Source organism: Bombus huntii, chromosome 10, assembly GCF_024542735.1.
Source record: "Bombus huntii isolate Logan2020A chromosome 10, iyBomHunt1.1, whole genome shotgun sequence".
Taxonomy (NCBI): domain Eukaryota; kingdom Metazoa; phylum Arthropoda; class Insecta; order Hymenoptera; family Apidae; genus Bombus; species Bombus huntii.
The window spans coordinates 3,281,725-3,302,815 of NC_066247.1; the positions used below are offsets into that span (position 1 = coordinate 3,281,725).

Consider the following 21,091-nt stretch of genomic DNA (forward strand, 5'->3'; position numbering starts at 1 on the left):
CTGCTAAATTGACAATGAACGATCATGCAAATTAGCCTGTACACGAAATTACGGAGTTGAGAACGGCGGAAAGACAGATGGGAGTGGGGTACAGCAACATCAACGCTGATTCTTCTTTTTTTTGTCCTCTTTTTAAAACGAAACGTTAGTGCCAATAGCAATAATCGACGTTTTATTATCGTTCTCTATCGAACGAAGAGATGGAGTTACGCGTTATATATATATATAGCGTTATTTGTACCAGCCGGATAAAACGTTTGTCGCGGAAAAGGGAAATTTTTTTTTATAACGGGACATTGTTACAACGCACGATTCGATTCGTGGGACGCACTGTCGTTGCGTCACGCGAAATTTCGTTATTTCTAAATTATCTGTGCAGTCGTAAAGTTATCTGGCAATTGGCGATTGCCGCGCACGCTGCAACGAGTGGAAAAATCTGGAGCGACGAAATTAACTTTCGCCAATCGTAAACGGACTCGATTATAGATTGCACTTCTTCGGGCCGAGGCTAAACAGTGCCGCCCTCGTATTTTCCTTCCTACGATCCCGCGCTCCACCGCCATACGAGCTCCACGTCGCAGCTGCATTTTTATCGATTCTTTGGAGGCCTAAGCGTTCCACCTTGACGTTGCTTCAAAATTCTACGACCGACTCTATCGCGTTTCACCGACGAATTAATCTTTACTTTTATCGCTGCTCCCTGGTGCGCGGAATTTCAGAGCCTGCGAAGAATTTCCAGCCCATCTTTGCTTTTCCGGGGGAACGTTCTGGTGAAGGGGACCGTAACGCAAATTTGTGAATCGATCAAATTCTCGTTGGATGTTTCCATGCGTGTTTCCTTCGTATCACTTGCTTCGAATTGATAATTAGGTTTGCGCGATAACGCTTAAAGAATCGCGTTCTTTCTACATTCACAAAATGAAAAGGAATTTCATACCGATTTAACCATTTCGCATTTATAACGCGACCTATTTCAATTATCAAATACGCGTTATAACCGCGTATCAATTTAAAATACACACAGGACTTTTATACGTATTTGCCGAAGCTAAAATTACAAATTCGCAATTATGAGAAGTTTTAAGGTACGAAAAATGCGTAGGATACGCTTGATACGCGAAAGCGTACGAAATATCCCAAAATTCTTCGCAACATTTTCAAGACTACCCATAAAAAATTCCGCATAAAAGTCCGTGCGCTATTTATAACATTCTTCGAAATCCATACGCCTGTGAAACGAATTTATTATCTCGACCCAATAAATCGTCAGCCAGTGACCAATATTGTTACCCTGACCGTCGACACAGCCGCGTTGTATCACGTTTCTGGAATGGTTTCCGCGCATCTCGCGACGATTCGCGGCTGAAACGCGCTAGCCGGCTCGTTCACGCTCGCTCGTCTGCATGCGTGCGTGCAGCTCGCGACGAGCGTGTAGAGTATCGCGAAAGATGGTGAAAAAGAGAAGGGGAGAAGGAGCTATGTTTTTGCGTCAGACAGTGCAGCACGCAAGTGCATTTCGTCGGACGAGTCGCGACGCCCGGAACGTCCCCATTCTAGTTCGACTATCTACATCGCTATAAGTTTACGTAACCGCACGAAACCTGTCAGCTGACATTTTGGTGCTAACCAATGGTGACTATTGTCTTTCTCCTTCTGCGCTACGTTCTCGTCTATCGCCGCTAACTGGTCGCCTCAATTTCTAACATTCCCAACCGACCGGATAGTATAGACGTCTGTCTTCTGCTAGATGCGCTCGATCTACGTACCTTGACTCGCGTGAATACTGCGAAACACATTTTTGCTTAGATGGACGAAAGGGGAGACACCGGTAGCTATAAAAAATATTGCCACGCCATTGCATTTATCGCATTTACATACTAATTGCATGTTAATTATCGTCATCTACATACTGATTAGTTGGATGCAAGTATATCAAAGACCAAGCGACAGTTTGTCATAACGTTATTGAAATTGTGATTTCTTGAAATCTCGAGAAATTGTAAAGTCCAGATCGAAGAAACGACGATGAGGAAGATACGTTCGACTTGTCCCTGGAATTCCCTTTTTCGTCGCCACAATGTCGGAAAATAGAATTTGGTAGGGCAAATTTATTCATCCGTTATGTTGACAGGGGAAATCTCGTTGGTAATAGAAAAGGAGAACGATACTCGAGTAATCGATAAATAATTGTAATTACATGGCAGGAACTTAATAGCTAAGACATAGTTCTGGCTAATATATAATTAATAAAAATTGCCTGACCATTTAAATATATAGAGACTTATGAATATCAAGAATTACTAGCTAATAAAGTAGTAGGAAGAAACGATGAAGAAAATCTAAAGCGACATAAGAGAGATCGTTGGAGTTTAAGTAAGCGAAATGGTCGTAGAAAAAAGATCAATGAATGTATGTGCACTGTTAGGGATCTAGCGTCGTACGATCGAAACAGCTAAAATAACCATACAACGTACGATTGGTGTTCGACTAGTAATAGTTCTTTTGGATGGAACATTAAGTTGAAATTTCCGGAGATTAAATTGATTGAAAAAAAAAAAAAAAAAAAATGACAAACGGAATGTTGCGCTAACGCAATGTCGGTCTTCATCGGGTGTGTCAAATTTCGTGTCATCTAGCGGTGCTGTCACAGGACTAGACAAATTTGTTATATTCATATATATACTGTGAGAATGAAAATACGTAGAAGCTGATAAAAAGCGCTACATTGGAAAATAAGAACGCGCCAATACTTTTGCAGCTTCTCACCGAGTTCCAAGAATTCCGAGATCAGATCGGATTATCTCGAAACAGATTAGAGCACGGAGAGTGCACTTCCAAAAATCGGATCGGAGGTAGTTGGCTAGAGGTTGGAGAAGTCCGAAGAACGTGGGATTTCCGGCATACATTTTCCCTCGTTTCTTTCGTTCCTCTACCCTCGTTTCTTTTATCCAACCGTCTTTCTTCGTACGTAAATGACTTAAGCCTCTCAGAAGGCAAATCGATCAGCCAGCCTTTTCACGAAGTTATCAGTTTCACGTTATCCAGATACATAATTAGAATTTGAACACGTAGAAAGGGAAATGTAATTTTCATAAATTTACTTTAAGTAAAGGAACATCACGGACGCTTGTAAACTCGAAGGGAAATATCGAAACATGGTATTTTTGATTGTCATTCTCTCGCGCGTTTCAATTTGCGCAGCTGATCAGCGTGACTCGTGAGCGACTCGTATCACGAAGAGAAGCGGAGCGAGTCAAGGAATTGTTTGGAGAATGTCGGCTCTGTTCAGCGATACAGTGTTTACGAAAGCGTCGAAGGGAGATACTAAGTTATTATATTTCACGAGCAGTCTTTGTCTTCGTGAAATTCAACAATAAGCCTCTTATCAACGAGCTACTTGGCGAAAAGAAACGCGTGTCGATGATCACGTTTAAAGAAAGCCGAGCGAAAACGTTTCCTGAAGATATATATATTCCGGTAAAAGTTAGTATTTCCACGGTGTGGAGGGAATTTTTAAAAAACGAGTTCTTGAAAGGTTGATCGTTCGATACGCATGGTAAAATTCACCTTCATCCAACAGTGTGACGTGTACGAACAGCGTGCCGGAGTCAACAAGTTGTTCAGCCGGACCACCCCTTCCCCCAACTAAATCCCACTTCCTATAATTAATAAACGTCATGTATCGTGGCAGTGCCGAGCAATTTAGATCAGAGTCGATGCGTCGCATCAAGACCTCTCGTCGGTCGGTTGATTTTCAAAGCGTATTTCAATTTTTGTTTCTCCCTTCGTTATTGATTCGCGTCTCGCGCCTTTTATTTACCAGTCAATTACATTCGCCAGGATTTTATTGGCCGTCTTGCACCTGACGTTTCATCGTGCGTTTTGTCGATTTTGTGTCCAGATCAACCGTCCCCACCTGCCCGCCCCCTCCCCCTTCAACCGTCCGCTCGTCGACTCGAACCAGACGGTGGCGCGCTATTTATTATATTTTTTGACGCTCGTTCGTAGAATAACTAAGGGGAAATCTGTCGGAAAATTGCAAATCGAAGGGAAAAGAAACGCGTCGCTCGACGAAACACACGTACATACATAGATAACGCGTAAACGTATCGGTAGTTCGTATAGGTATAAACGGCATTGTCATTTTGCGTGGTAGCTCCGTGCATCGGTCGCGTATAGCTTTGCAGCATTCCTATACCCCCAGCCCCTACAAGGGTCAACGTCCTTTTACCTTTCGACGAAGCAATGGAGGAAATATTAATTTCAAGGTTTTTTGTCGAGCTTTCCCGGCCATGCTTCCTCCGATATTGGCAAAAGCGGAACCGAGGAAGAGTTCGCGGCAGGCCGGGACATTAATTTGCAAAGTCGTAAACAAGACGGCTGCTGTCGATACTTTTAATAAAATGCTAGTAATTAAATTGTGCGGGGGATCGGTAATGGTCGAACCGGTCCGGATCGAAGGACGTGCCCGGAGAACGTACGGAGCCGAGTGGTCGTCGGTTGAAAGGTAATATCGAACTCGTATTTTAGGTAGACGAGAGGTAGGTGGTGGTCGAGTCTAGGGAGTAAAAAAAAAAAAGGGAAAGGAAAGAAGAGCAGAGGGGTCGTAGGGGAAAGAAACAAAAAAGGTCTGGTGAAAACAAAAAGGAATCCGCGTCTTTGGGAGTAGTGTGTTAGTTAACCCCCACTCACTCTCTTTCTCTCTCTCTCTCTCTCTCTTTCTTTCTTTCTCTCTTTCTCTCTCTCTCTCTCTCTCTCTCTCTCTCTCTCTCTCTCTCTCGAGGGTGTCCGCTCGCGACAACTCATCCCTGCCGCCCCACTTCGCTGCACTTCCCTCACCCGATTCCCCACACCGCCACCTTCTACCTTCCTTTCGCTCTCTCTCTGTTCCATCTTTCGTGTCCTTTCTCCTCCTCCGGCTTCCTATCTCCTCGTTTCTGAAATTTTTGAATATCCGATCAATAGGTAGCTGCTCGCAGAGAAAAAAGGAGCCGAGGTGGGGAGGTATCGGATGGGTACTGCTGGAACTCCACCACCACCCCTATCCTCGCGATTCGTCGCGCTCTTCGAGACCGAGACATATCCGTTTTTTCTCCGAGAACGTCCGACCGATCTCTCGCTCCCACGATTAATTGCCGAGGTAGCACTCGTTCCGCGAGTACATACCACCCTCCGGTACGTCGTCCTATAGCTCAACCCTATTTCTTTTCTACCACCGGCTGTATACGATCGCCGTGTTCTATCCTTAAGAGATATCGACGAGCTACCGATGGAAGGGTATAACGTCACAGCTTGGCCGTGGTCTCTTTAAAAATTTGCCAGCCGTTTCGCGGTATAAGCGCCTCCGGACCGTCTACCCTCGAGCGTCTCATGAAAATATTATTTTTCAAAAGTTGCTGTCTCGATGGTGGCCGGTCTTAGCGTGGTTTTAGAAGCCGCGCGAATACGAAATCAGCCACCTGCCACGCTTCCATGCTCTAGCTATTATAGTTATTCTTATATACCAAGTAGCGGACAGTGAAATTGGACTATAACCAATTCATACTCGAATCACCCGCCACGCGACCCGTCCGCCCTTTTTAAACTCCGATGCCGTCTTTCGCGGTGTTGAACCGAACACCCGATATTACCGCGTTCAGTTCGACACGCGACATCGCCCGGTGTTCCGCAGAGCGTCGAGGAAAGAGAAAAAGAAAAAGAGTGGCGCGGGGGTTGGACTGGCTGAGGCTAGGCACTTTCAAACTTTGAACGCCGTCGTCGCGTAAGCCACGCATTTTCATTTACCAAAAACGCGAAGCATAATAAGGGGGAAGATAAAAGTAAGCGTCAAAGCGGTAGAAGCGAGCACGCGGAACCCTCGAGGGGTTCCCCCGGAAAACGAATCCGCGAAACACGAACGGCGGTCGGGCGATGCAGCGGCGCGGGTGCAACGACTCTGCTGCAACCGGCTGCAACGTTGTCGAACGGCGCGCTTTTCATACCACCAGCCATCCAGTCATCGTCTTTACGCTAGGCTTACAGCGGTGCAGGAGGGTGGCAGGGGGAGAGCGGGCCATGTTTCGAAGCGTTTTATAATTGAGATCGTGGTGGTAACCGGGGGAGGCACAGCACGCGGTCTCCCGCCACCGGGAGAGGACGGGGGATCGATAGCATTTTTTTTCGGGGTAGGAACCCAGACGTACGTAGACTACGTACGTGGAGCGAAGGTGGCCGACGAGAAGGGGCTCGAATCGTGTGACACATCCACGCACAGCGACTGATATACCGTGCTACGTCGCCAGTTATGTACGTACGAGGGAACAGCCGGTAGAAAAGGGGTAGGAGGTGTACGACTGCGGACCGCTGGCTGGCAGGGTAGGAAAGTGGGCAGAGAGGGAGAGAGAACGGGCCTGGAGGGTCGCTCCGGCAGGCTTGCTTTTCGACAAAGAGGCGACGACGCTTTTTTATAATTGCGTTTTTAATTTGATGGATTCTTTGATGCGTTTCGTCGTATACTCGAGCGTGCGCGGAAGAGCGACCGATGGAGAGAAAAAGAGAGGAACCAGGGAGACGGGAAGGAGAGAAGGACGCGGACGCGTATGGAAGTGTTGGCATACGTGTACCGTAGGGGCGAAGGGTAGGGAAGCGAAGGGAAGCGAAGGGAAGGGAAGAGAAGGGAAGAGAAGAGAAAGAAAGTGGAAAAAAGAGGAAGGAAAAGGGACGGACCGAACGATAGAAGCGAAACAGAAAAAGAGAGGAACACGGCGGCGTCCACGAGAGTTTTTTTCTGGCCCAGCACGAAGCCCTCTTTTCCTTTAACCACTCTTTCGCAATCCGTATAACGCGCACACATCTTCGTCTTCGTCACACCAGCGCGGCGAGAAACCGAGCTTTCCATATCGTACGTACATACGTAGACGTACGTTGTGTATATAACCACGTGCCTACTTCGTCTTTTCCCTCCTTCTTTAGTCCGTTATACACGTCTGTCTCTTTTTCTAAATTTTCTCTTCTACCCGTCCGGTCGAAGGGTTGTTTCGCTAAATTAATTTCAATTCCGTTTGCCACGTGCACTTCCGTTTTGCTAGATTTTCCAACCTCCTGACAATTTTTCCCTCTGTCCTGGCGGACGCAACGCGTCTTTCTGAGATTATTGGTCGCATCAACAGAGAAGCAAGATGGAACGAAGTTGTCTTCTCCGGTATTGCATCGATGACATTCGTCGCGTGTGTCGTAAAGTTTCGATTTCGACTCTATTGTATAATCGTTTACCGACTAATATCAGTATACTATGACTATATTAGTGAGTCGACAAGTCGTACATTACAGCTTATAGACTTCTCCGTCCTCTTTTACGATTTTACATCAAATAGGATAATCGAATGACTCCGTAATTCATTCGTGAACTTGTATTCGTCTTATTATCACGTTTGTTATTATCTTTTACAAATTTAATAATAACGATAATTTGTAATCGAATCGATAAGAAGATACGAAATTGGTTTTGATAGGTTTTTCACCTCCTTTTTGAACTTCCTTTCGTGGATCGAAGGACTTTCGAAAACAAGAGGAGAACTCGTTCGAGTAGTTAACGACATGGTAAACTAGCATAATGTGATCTGAATTTGCCGCAACGTGATACAGATTTAGACTTAAATCCAGTGTACCAACGCATTGACCTCATTCGACGACGTATAAGGATCAAGCGAACAAACAAAGCGAATTGAGCTGGTTCATCCGATGACGTATGGAGGTGGTAGAAAATTAGATCGCTATAGCTCATTAATGATCGCTCGGACGTGAAATAGCACCGTGATAATTTAATCGTTTCCTCGGGATTAATCGTTGACCGTTTTACTTGATGAATTTTTCAAAAGCGCGCGCACGCTCATAACTTTATGACGTTTCGATCGTGGTTTCGCCTCTAATGACATCAGCCTGCCTTTCGTTTTGAAACGACACGATTCGCAGCACGAGCTTTGAGCACGCGTATTTAACTCGGCAATGTGAGCAGTCACGCGTTTTCGAGTTTTTCGAACAGCGTTGGAGAGCACGCGGATGCAGCGGAACGATTTTTATTGCATTTCGCAGCGTGGAATCCCAGCTGGAAATTGCGTCCAGTGAAACGTTTTGTTTTACAACGTTCTCTATCCTCTCTCTCTCTCCCTCTCTCTCTCTCTCTCTCTCTCTCTCTCTCTACTCTCCCTCCTATGCTTGTATTCACTGAACAGATTTTTTACGCTTTTTCTCTGCAACTCGTTTTCACAGAGGACATCATCGCAATCATCGGGTTCAGATCGAGTCGAAAATTGAGATTATCCTATTCACGCGGCGAAACTTTTAATGCGTTCGATCGCATTTCATCCGTCTACCAAAGTGAGATTAAATCAATCGTCGTACTATTGTCGCTCGGATGGCATTTCAGGCAAAGACAAGAGGAATTCTCTGCCCTCTTTAGTTCAAATGTTCTACCTACTGTTTGGAACCTCAAGGAAGCTGCAGTTTTTTCGTAAACGTTATTCATAATATCACCTTCTAATAATTAATTAAAATTTGAAAGTGGAATATATAAGGATGGAGCGTAATTTTTAAAATAGAATACCCAGTCTCATTTATCACAAAATCGTATATCAAACAGGTCTTGGTTACGTTAGAAAAATAATTAATTTGGGGCGTATTTCATCCACTGATGATTAATCTGCAAAGGGTTAATGTATCGTAAGACCAGCATCTCACATTGATGGAAAAGCTGTGTATGTAAACTAATATGTGTTCAGCTAAAAGACACATACTACTCTCCTTGGTTAAATGGTTAAATCATTTACCATTTCGAGACTGAGAAAGACTTCAGTTCTATAATTTTCTTTGTACCGCCTTTGTTTCTCTTCGCTTAGTTTAAAATATTTACTTATTGTTGTTTCGTAACGGTCTGTCTGGTTTAACTATATTTAAGAGCTGAAAAGATACGAGGAATTAGAAATGTCTCGACGTATCTTAAAAAGTGGAGAAATGTTAGATAGGATACTTTAACAATGTCCTGAGAATTTGGATTTAGTCAGGTGTCTCAAGCCTTAAAAGCATTGTCTCTGCACTTTCATAATTAATTAAGTTATAACTTTATTCTGTGGCGTGGTACGTTTTCGTGCCTTGAAGAAATACGGTGAATTTTTTATAACAATAAATATGGAACATAATATTTTATAGAAACCAGTAGTGGTCTGCTGAAAACGTCGTCCTTCTACATTTCCTTGAAAAGTGGAAAAAATTATACCATTCAAAAGCTTCAACGCATTTAGACACGTTTTACGAACAGATTATGTATGCTGTGAGAAACATTTTGAAATTTCGTTAATCCCGTTACGGGACTCGACTATCGTGATTACATTGGTCAACTCTGAGACAAATCTGAAAATATACACATGAAAATTACAAGATATCTAATACAAACATACTTTTTCACAAAGATCGCGAAGGTATTAAAATTCAATTATCCTTAACACCTATTATACGTAGATACATTTGATATGATTATTCGTACTGTATTCCAATTTTTTACTAAACATGTCTTCGATAATAATAAATATCGTGCAATTTCTATGTACTATATAATATTCACAGATTGCCTTCAAATATTACCAATACGATCACGATACTGCTATCTGCCTGCCAGTAAATGAAATTACAAACACATTCTGATAACTCATGTTGCATAATAGATGCATAAAAATTGCCTAGAGTAAACGTTGAAACACTTTCACCAGCCAATATAGTATGTCTGTACATACGTGATTTGTTCGACACACACGTTAAACGTCGACCGCATTGTATCGACGCGCCGTGCAAATCCTTCGCGCAGCTGTAGCAAAGTCGGACGCGGTGCAAAGTTTCCATCGGCTATTTAACAATCGACGACATCTGCGACACTCGATGAATCCTCGGATCTTCCATGGCCAGTAACCGACACAAAAAGTGCAGGGCAATGGAAAATGTAATTAAAGACGGGGAAGTCAGCAGCGTGATCGTGGGTCGCAGATATTTATTGCGTTCTGACCCTAAGAGATTCGGGCTAAATCTCACGCCGTCGTTTTATACGGGGAAGAAAATGGCGTCTGAAGTGTTAGGGGTCGTATCCCTTTTACTCTGAGAGTCGGTATGAGCAGCAAGAGTCGGCGAAGGTGTCCAAAGTGTGTTCGTAACCGTAGAGCAGTAGAATAAGAAAAAGGTGTACAGAGGAGGAGAAAGTGGTGTGTGTGACTGTGTGTAAGCGAGCGAGCGAGCGAGCGAGAGAGAGAGAGAGAGAGAGAGGAAGGCGAGAGAAACGGGAGCCTAAATTTAGTAGACATCCAAAGTATAGTCATGGAAGCGTGCAAAGAGAAGGAGAGAGCGAGTTCGAGGAGAAACGACGAGGAGCATCACAGTGGCGAGAGGAGATTCACGGAGAGAACGGGGTGGGGTAACTCTGTGCTTTGGTGGCAACGGTTTAGGGTAGCAAAAGGAGGATACCAGAGGGTGGAAGCGGCGGCGGGCGGGAGGAGGGGGAGCGGAACGAACTGTTGCTTCCCCGAGAACCATGTCGTGCTGGTACTTCTAACACAGGATTCTCGAGAGCCTCCAAACAGGATTTAAGCGTTCTCACCGGCCACGAGGAGTATCTCTTCCAGTATTCCATACAATTTCCCTCAAAACGTTCCTCGATTCTGTACCTCCTCTTTGTTGTTGCCTCGCGCGTTCTCGTTTCAGATCTACAAAATTAGTATATCTTGTGTGTTTTCAAAAGCGGTCCAACAGAGACCACTTTTCGCTCAGACGCCCGATTGCATGCGGGCCAAAGTATACATACGCACGGGTAAATCGGATGTTTTGAAATTTTTAATGGCAGAACACTCGATCGATGCTTAGTTTACATAATTTCATCAATTTCACGCACACTTTGTTTCGTCGAGTTAACCAATTTGCCAAATAAACGGCTTACGTGGTATGTAGAGAAATAAAAAAAAAAGAAAAAGAAAGAATTATAGAGGAAATGAACGTGATTCCTACTCGGTGATCACTAGGTTGTTCGACGGATTGGTCTATATCTGTGGATAAGAAGAAAGTTGCAAACGAACGTGTCGGAACTCGAGGGAAGAAAAGACCTACCTATATAGCCTTCTGTGCATCCCTGTTACTTATTATTCCCTTTAACTTCGCGGCTGTATTTTCCACGCTCTCTGGGAGTTGCCTCGTGTCAGTAAATCAGACAACCGAGTCAGGCATCGGACTAAAGCCGGTCTCTCGAAATGCAGAATTTCGACGATCCACGTTGAATATTTCGCAAAGAATAATACGATTAATATATCAGATTTAAAGTACGAGTGGACTAGTCGAGTCAACGACTCGATTGAATTACTTTGAAACCAATTTCTCAGATGTCTATCGTACGTTAAAGAATGTCAGAGATGTAGGTATATGGTGATATATAGCACACGTATAGGTATAGGTATACATGTAACGTGATAGGTGAGCATCGTACAGATTCTGTGCCAGAATTTAAAAATCTTTGCAAACCCGAACACGATTTCGGGGGTGCAGCCAACCGTTCATCGTTCACAGATTCGATCAAAAGAGGTCGAGCGCGACGAGGGTTTCGTGGTCAATTGTGTCACCCTCTCTAAAACAACCGGACCAGAATCTCGCTCGCACATTAATGTTTCTTTTTCCGTAAAAAGTCAGTTGCTTCGTAAAAAGAATTTTTCCGCTCTCGCGCATCGTCCTTCCACGGTGTTCGGTCAAATTGAAAGTCAACGGTATCCCGGTGGAAGAACCGTTCCGCGAGGCGATTCAAAGAGCACAGGTGGCCTTTAAATATGAGCGTCGTGGAACGTACGAAAAACTCGGGGTGCGAAAGCAAGGGAGGACCGGCGAAGTGCGTGTGTGGCCCGGAGGGTGGCGGCGTCAGCGGAGGTACGGGGCGAGGTGGATGGAGGACACTGGACCGGAGAGAAAAGAAGGAGACGCGACGAGGAAGAGAGCAAGAGAGTAAGAGGGGTGGTGTCGGTAAGGGAAAGAAGAAAAAGAGGCCGTGAACGAGTATGCGTGAGAGGATATACGCGTGGTCGTATGTGAGCCGAGGGGGAAGAAAAAGAGGGACGAAGACGAAGAGAAAAGAATAGAGGAGGAAGAAAGAGGAGGAGGCGAGGAAGGACGTAAAACAAAGTAACGACGAAATGCACTTCCCCCTTTACGCCGTCCCTGGCTCTCGCCCGGAGGGAAACGTCGAACGAAACGTTAAAAACTGGGAAGAGGAATGAGAGCGCGGGGGTGCTAGGTGGTGGCTCGTCGGTCGGGAGGGTCGGTGGGCCCCGTGGAGGCGCAAGGCGGAGGGTTGAGGGTGGGTTTGCTGTGGCAGCCGGGCCACCCTGGAAGGGTGCCGGGAGGTTATGACAGCCGAGGTATTGAGCGGATCCTTCGTTAAAAAAACGAGAAGCACCGTGCTGAGGCGCGTGGAACAGAGACGGATACGGAACAGAGGGAGAGAAAAAGTGCAAGAGAAGGCGAGATAGCGAGAAAGAGAAAACGAAAGCCGTGCGAGGGACCGAGAGTGAGCGGGGAAGAAAGACGAAAAAGGAGATAGAGAAAAGAGGAGCAGTCGAGGTAGATGGAGAAAGAGAGTGCACGACTGCCGCCGCCGCCGCCGCTGCCGCCGCCGCCGCCGCCACCGCTGCCCCGCCGCCACCGTCGCCGCTGTTGCTGCTGCCGCTAGAACCGCCGGTGGAGGTGGTCCAAGGGGTGAGACCAAGTAACCGAATCCAACGCACCCTTGCCTCGCGCCCATTGCCTCCCCCAGCAGAGAAAAAACCGAGTGCACCATCTCCCCCACTTCTCTCCTCCACCTCATCCTCCACCTTTTCCATCTCCTCCTCTACCATCTCCATCTCCACCTCCTCATCCTCATCCTCGTCCTCATCCTCATCCTCATCCTCATCCTCCTTCTCGACCGCCCCTGACTGCTCTTCCTGAAGCAGTCCTACACTCTGCCCTCCCCACCGCCACGCTTCTCTATCTTCCTCCCTCGTCATCGAGTTTCTTCCGCCACGAAAAAAATACTTCAACTTCGAATGACGTTACGAGCGACCTCCGATCGAACGCGACGAATCCTTGCGCGCTCCTCGACAGTCACGCGCCAACGACTTCGCGACTACTTATTAACTTTTACCATTCTGGCCGAGGGTACTCGTTACAACGATCGATATATCCTAATCACGAGTCTAATTAACCAGAAATCGATTGGAAGGAATTTCAGTCGGATCGATCCGATTCTTTCAATTACTCTTCGTCCAACGATTACCCGTGAAATTCCAGTTTTATCATTCGTATTTCGATTAACAACGATCCACAAAATTCCGATCTGTCCTCTATGTTCCAAATCTTCTACCGAATAGCCTTCTATTAACTATAAGATCTTATCGATCGTCCGAGAATGGGTGGTTTTGGGAAACGACGCGCTCCATTTGCAACAATGCCAACGATGATCTACGATCGGCCGATTTGTAAGCGTTGTACCTTTCTACGATTATCAGAAAGTACGTTGAAATCGCGATTACGTCGGTTTGAAATCGACAAGTACGCATAGTGCAAGGCCATTGCAGAGATGTAGAAAAGAAAACATGGATAGTAGAAATGGCCGTGTGGATGTACTTAAAGAAGAGAGAAAGAGAAGGACGGTGAGATAGTGAGGGAAGATGGGACAGGGGAATCGAGACCGTTTGTTCGTCGACGGAAATGCAGGCTGGACACGGAACGACGGAAAACGAAGCGAGTGTGTGCGAAGCACTCCCCGGATTCGCGTAATGGGAAAATCGATTAGGAACCGAGCGAGTAAGGTGACCGTCCAAGATGTACAGATACACCAAGAAGAGTTGTTAGCTCTTCTACATTCGCGGAATTAAACGAGTCGTGAAAAAATAATTTTTCGAATTCGATCGGCCGATCGAACGACCACTACGAAAGGTTATTTAAATTCCCTAACGTATAACCACGATTAAAATGCTTATTCGCTGAAAAATCTTAGGACATTCGTTGTGCTTCGTTCGTTATCGACGAGTTGTATCGTAATGACCCATCTAACTTCGTATTTTATAGAGAAAGCACCTGTACTGCAAACGTATTAACTATTTTATTTAAAAACCCGTGCAATTTGATATTCTTAAACCGCATGAAATATCGAGATTTTATTAAAGAAGAAGTCCCAAGATATTCGAACGCAAGCGTATGTAATTAGAAATTGAAAAGAGGAAGAAACGAAAGGAAGATAAACGTCGAAATCGAAAGGTCGAACAAAGAAATACTTAATATGGCAAAACTCGAGCATCTTAGAACTCCGACCACTTCAAGGTACTCTGAGAGTCTAGTCACTTTTCCCTCGCCCAGCATGCCTGCGAAGGTTCAATGACATCGGTAGAAGCTCCCGTACACGTACACAGAGGCGCACCGAGCTGAAAGTGGAACGCGTAGCAAAAGCGTTCGCTTTTTTTTTTCTAACGATTGGGAACGGTCGAGGGGACATAGAGAGATTATGGGAAACTACCGGTGGAATTTCCCTAATTACTCGAGTACCACTACCAAAACGTCAACGAAATTTCAAGTTCTTTTTTTTTCTTTTCTCCTTCGAGCAGCGGATGCTTGTGAAAGTTTAACGACGCCGACGAAAACTTGGATGCATCCTCACGCGACCCTCGGAAAATGTGGAACAAACGTGTAGAACTGCAGAACAGAAAGTGCCGTATGTTTCATCGATATTGTTCGTATAGGCTTACCTAGCACGAGTATCCAATCGATCTTCCAGCGTCAGTGATATCGCCGTACTAGCCCACGGCTAGCTTCTATTCATCGAACGGCGTCCATGCGCGAGTGGAATATCAACACAGAGAATCAAACGCTTTTAACGAATGCTGCCGCTCCGATTTTGATCACCTACACCGTATGTGTCATATCAACGAAATACTATCGATCTTCCGCCTCCTGACAAGTAGATGAAGATCGATCCCGACCCTGTCCGCTGGCAACCTCAAGTCTCGCTACCTCGTGTTTATTACAGAATTTACGATCAGATAGAACATTTACATTAAAAAAAAAAGAGAGAACGTCGCTGGAATCTTTTCGTTAAAGTTTCTACAAAACGAGGGAGGCTAGGAACATCGTTTAATTGCCGTGCAATCTCGTCCACGTTGTTAAGATTAGAATAAGATGTGCATCACATATGTACTAAAAGTTACATTTCGAAGCCACCTAACTATTCTCTTTGTTCGTATATGTGAGCACGCGCTATTCCGCTCGTGTCGTCCGCTAGCACGTGTAGCCGAGAGTTACTCGAAAGTTTGTTGGTAGAAAAGCGAACGAAAAGAAAGGGAAAACCTTGTTGCGAGAGAGAGAGAGAGAGAGAGAGAGAGAGAGAGAGAGAAAATGGGCCCGCGTGGGAAAAGGTGGAAGGCGAAATAGAGAAACGCAAATTAGGTGATGTTTGATTTTCGGCGACGAAGAGGAAGTTAGGCGCGTGAGTAGGGCGGATATCTCGACAACAAAGGCGATGGAGCGAAGGAGTTTCGCGATGAACGTAAGAGAATCAAGGGGCTGGCAAGGTAGGACACGGGGGCGCAAAGGGGGGGCCGAGGATAGAGGGAACCGAGAAGGAAGGAGGTGAACGGTGGTCGAGAGGGGAATAGGGCAAGTAGAAAGGACGAGGGTGTCCGCGGGGGCGGATGAAAGGACGCTTACCAGCTACTACCTATTGATCGCCAATTCTTTTTCTCTTGTTGCATATTAGGCGCACTCTGCCTCCTCTCTCTTTCTCTCGGCGGTACGCTCTCCCACCCCCTTGCAGGCGTAGAACGCGCGAATCCGCCCCTATAGCTACCCTCCGACCACCCTGCGCGCCTCTTCCTCTTCCCCTTTCTCCTGCCCCCTCGCCACCCTCCATCCTCCTACCCTTCCTGCCCATATCGCGTCACCGCGCGAGAGTGCGAGTCTCCCCTACTACCTTTCCTACCTACACCATCGGCCCTGACGTTCTTCTTACCGGCAATGTTTCATTTCGAGTAGCGGCACCCTTTCTGTTTCGGGGTGGGGCCAGCACCCATCGCTCCTTACACGCAGGTGTCGCGAGAACCTTTGTCTACCTCGAATGCTCGTCCGATTTCTCGAGCAACCGTGATCAGGATCGAACAGTGTCTCGATCGTTTCGGTCATTCATCGATCGTGAAAGGAATCCAACCGATCGAGAGATCGAGAGATCGATCGATCGTGTCTATGGATAAAGCGATGTTATATCACCATGGTATCGGGGGAAGGATAACGAAGATTCCGAAATTTGTGTTACAGGTAACGTTCGATCGAGTAGCGGTTTCCTCGAAAGGAGGCCGGACGAGAGGATCGGAGGGGTGAGCGTGAACGGCGAAATCGGTTGAAGCGAAAGAAAGCCGAAAGAGGAAGTAAAAGGCAGGACTTGCCGGCGGCGACAGACTGCACTCTCGCACCGTTCAGGGCGCAAGCGTGCACGTATGTTGTGCGTTTCCGTGCCCTAACCCTGTCTCAACACGAGAGAGTAGTCGTTTCTCGGCGTTCTCATCCCTACTCCAGCAACATCGCCGCCGTTGCCGCCACCGTTATCGCCACCGCCACCGCCGCCGTTACCGCTACCGCTACCGCCACCGCCACCGTCACCGACGCTGCTATCGGCTCACCATCCCTCCAACGTTTGCAAAGAAGCACCGCCATAGCCGACGTAACGACGACGACGACGACGACGACGACGACAACGACGAACACCAACAACAACACGAGGACGACGACGACGACGACGACAACGACGACGGCGACAAAGAAGTATAGAAGGAGAAGGAAGACGAAGACAGGAACGTTGACGAAAATCGCCACCGCCAACGCTAAATTGACCATCGGGCTTCCATCATCGGCCCTCGAACATTTTGCCCGGTCTCGGTGCACGTTACGCCACGCGTGACGTCGTATCCAGCGTGCACGTTAGAGCGGCAGTGTGCACTACCTTCTCCCCTCGTATCCTGCTCGCGCACGCCTTAAGTCGACGGCGCGCGTCCAACGACGAAGAAACATTGGACGAACTACGACGAACGGAATCGAAAGGAGCAGCGGATCGAGAAAGTCGATCGATCGAACGTTGAGACAGGAGCAAGGGAAACAGAAGGAAGAGCAGGAGGTGGAGGAGGACGAGGACGAGGACGGGAACGACAACGGCGACGACGACGACAACGACGACGAGGACGTGGACGGAGGACGGCCGGTGGCGTGGGGGGTGGACATCCACGCGGGAACTCGAGGCAGGCGCACCCGGCCGGCACGCACACACATTCATTCTAAGATGTGATTTCAAAAATGGCGGATTGCCCCTATGCCCGTTGCATACAGGAACGCAGACACATCCGACGGGAGCTGCTGCGATGGACAAAGAATATGGTCTTCGTAGTCGGTGAGTTAAATTGCGACCAACGGTTTCATCCCTCTCTAGGTCGCGAACCCTGCGATCGGAGAGCACGCATCGAACCTATTCCTTAACATTTTTCTCTTTGATCTCGAACCATAATTTTTGAATAGCTGATAGCTATACAATCGTTACGTTCTATGGCAGTCTATATACAGATGTTAGGGATAATTCGTACGATCATGTTGACTCACGTTCCGAATCTCACATGCTGGTGACTCTCCGAATATGTCAAGGATATATAGATACAATAACAGAGTCGAGCATCTATGTGTGATGCAGGAGAGAGAAAGAGAGAGAGAGAGAGAGAGGGAGAGAGAGAGAGAGAGAGAGAGATGAGGCTGCGAAGGGTGGGGTGAGTCTGGGGTTTGAGTGGCGAGAGGATGAGGGCGGGAACGGGAGGCAAAGGGGTCAAAGAGGGGAAGAGGGAAAGATAGAAAGAGAGAGAACGAACGCCGGTGGTGAGACCTGTTGCGAACCCGAAACGCCGAATCCTGGTTGACTGTGAGCCAGGCGTGACTCCTACTCGTGTCCGTACGTTCAACAGGGTGGTTGCACGTTGTCGAGAAACAGAGCAATATTTCGCGCGTATATCTCTCCGAGGGTTGCTAAATTCTACAATATTTCACCTCTCTGTACAATTTTCATGAAATAACACCTCTCCCGGCATCGTGCCACAGATAAGGCTAAACTTCCCAGTTGCGAATTTTAATCCTTGCTCCATTTACGAGTTCGTTTTCGGACTACAAACGGACGAAAATGGGGATCTTGTACGCGTGAATGTGCAATTATCAGAAAACAGACTGTATTCTTAATTATGTTCGCAGATATATCTTTTTTTTTTTTCAAACCTATTTACATCTAAAAACGAGTATTTCGAAAAGTTGGAAATTAGAAAATATTCCGCGGAAAATTGTCGATTTTGTTTTCGATCAGACGGTCGTGAGACGGACGAAAAAGAAGTATAGCGTCGCTTTCGTGCGGCAGCCCCTCTCCGCGAAAGCCGCCTCGGGCAGCGCCGACACCATCGCACCCGCGACAGCTTCTACGTAAGAGAGTAAGGCGCGCAGAGAATACTGCACAAGCTGCGTGCCTTGACCACAGACAACCGAGCGATCCCGGCCGCCGCCCGAAACCTTCTTTTCTTCTTCTTACTACCTCCCTTCTTTCTCCTTCTCCCTTTTCCCTCTTCCCGATCCGCATCCCTCTATTGCCCGCTCGTCGCTTACGCCCCCACCATTATTCTCCTACTCCCCCTTCGCTCCCTCCTTCTTCCGCCTTTGGGTTAGTCCGTCAAGAGAAGAGTTCTGCTACTCGTAGAAGGCGCGTTTCCACGCGCGCCGCTGTTGCGTGCACTCGCCGTTACGCTTCTTCCTCCACTTTCGTAACCTCACCCTACGTCCCCCTTTTTCCTTCTCCTCCGCCACCTTGCGGCCCCCTCGCGACCCCTCCGTTACCTTTATTCCCCCATCAGACTAGCTTCGTTGTCCCTACTACCTCTTCTCTCGTTCGCGTCTCTCCTCATTTCGGAACGCAGCTGCCGCTGGTGGTCGAGAAATTTTCGCGAGTCCTTCCCAACCCCCTCGATCCTTCCACCTCGCCCGACCCTCCCCCGCCCTCTCCCAACTCTTACACCCGCCCTTCGATTTCTTCCCAAACCCCTGGTATTTCCACTTTTTTCTTCGCGATCGGTTCTCCTCCTCTGTCGGTCGCCGAAGATTCTAAAAAGCAAGGTGGTAGTGGCTCGTTGCCGAGAAAAGGAGAAAGAGAAAGCGGAAACGCGGGGTGTAGGAGAGCGCGAGGAAGAGCTGCGTATGTGCGCGTTAGACCTCTGCCGGCGTACTCCTCTCGAGACTTCCATGATCTTCGGAGATCAACCAGTAAGCGTTCGGGAAAGGGTGACGAAGGATATCAGCAGGCTTTTGAAATTCACGAGTGCCTCTATTTCTCACATCCCGCACCAGTATCGCTCTTTCTTTGGTGGTGCAACGTGGCCTGATACAGAGAGATAGAGTTGTCGAGTGTTCCGTAGGACCGTGAAAGAAATTCATGGTGTCAGTGTCGTCGTCGTCGTCATCGTGGTTCAGTGTCGTCGATTATGCTCCGAGATATCAAGATGTTGCTCCACGCTGTTGCGACTTCGCTGTGAACCGACCGCGATCGTTCTGCCTCACGCGAGCAACCGCTATCGCGACCTGTTACGTTGCACGTGTTGCTTGAACGTGTACGCGCGGCGATCGATGCCGAGGGTTTTGAAAATTTTCGAGTACGGAAAGTGGTCGTAACTGGTAATCTACGTCGAACGGATTAATCACGCGCGATCGTTGCGTGCGTCTCGAACCGGAAATAATGAAGCGATGCCATTTCCCATCGATTCGAATCTTCGGATCGATGCTGGACGTGACATCGGGTCGCGAGATTTTTGCACGTCGCGATTAAGAACGGTAAGGATGCCGATTCGCCGTGGCTGTATTCTCGCGAGGACGTCGCACAACCACACGACACGGGAGATTACCAGGAACAAGAGGATCGACGTGTAGAGTACGTATATACAGAGTGAAAATATTTGCAGACAGATCTGCAGCTCTGACAGATAGGTACGCCACGTGTACTCGCTCGGAGAGCATTTGTTGACGCTCGTTGCTGATGCATTCAAACTAGAGAAGTATATGTACAACATACATATCGAATGAAAATCCCCGTTGTGATGTACACCGTCGAAAATTAAAATGGAACGTTAAAAATTTTGTACGTAACACGATCGAGCCGGGGTAGGCCTATGAAAATTCGTGCTGATCGACGCGAGATAGAACGAGAGAGAGAGAGAGAGAGAGAGAGAGAGGGGAGAGAGAGAGATTTGTTTTTCCATCAAATTGAAAACAAAAAATTCGACGGCCGAAAGTTTATTTGCTCTCCCTATTGCTCGTTACATTGTGCAAGATAAACGAATACTTTGCAAGGGTACAATTTTCCGCTCGCCTATTCCGTTCTTTTTTTTCCCATTGTACCATACCCATACCCGTACCACCGGTTTTCTCGAAAATGCTCGCCTCCAAGGCGCAAGGGAGGAAAGGACCGAGAATGGCGAAGAGGGATGAGGAGGTAGGAAAAGCAGGAGTGTTCGGGTGGGTGCAGTTACTGCTGATCGTTAAAAGGCGCATAAAAAAAAAAAGGTCGTGAGAGGGGGAGGCGAGAGGAAGCAGCGCGAGAAGTAACAATAAAAATTCGTGGGCATTCGTGTTTCGTCGCCGAGATAGGAACGAGACGTTCAAGGGGGTGAAACGGCAAGGGAACGAGGAGAAGGAGGTGGTGGAGGAGGAGGAGGAGGAGGAGGAGGAGGAGAGAATGAAGGCGAAGGAGGAGAAGGAGGAGAAGGAAGGAGGAGGAGAAGAAGGAGTCGGTGGAGGAAAGGGAGGAGTAAGGGGCATGGTGGAGGGTCAGGGGTGATCAGGGCGAGGAAGATGGGAGGGTGCAGTGGCGACGGGTGTCGGTGCAGGCGCAGCGAGGGTGGCGGGTAGCGAGACTCCGAGGGTGGAAGTGGAGGATGGGTATGGCGGAGCAGGGTGCGTAATGAAACGATATTGAGTAGCCGTGGTAGGGAGGCTGGTGACGAAGGGTGGG

General features: G+C 47.4%; 1 protein-coding gene across 4 annotated transcripts in view; it reads left to right on the plus strand.

The window, feature by feature from the left end:
* The window catches only part of LOC126869961 (mushroom body large-type Kenyon cell-specific protein 1), a 90,344-nt gene that overhangs the window by 34,138 nt on the left and 35,115 nt on the right, over positions 1-21,091 (plus strand). For 3 of the 4 annotated variants that reach the window (XM_050627196.1, XM_050627197.1, XM_050627195.1), the window contains exon 2: positions 16,336-17,458. In XM_050627196.1, coding sequence (XP_050483153.1) covers positions 17,365-17,458 — 94 coding nt within the window. In that variant the 5' untranslated portion in view covers positions 16,336-17,364. Of the gene's footprint in view, positions 1-16,335; positions 17,459-17,896; positions 20,012-21,091 lie in introns of those variants that run through there. The other variant, XM_050627198.1, reaches the window with a different exon arrangement.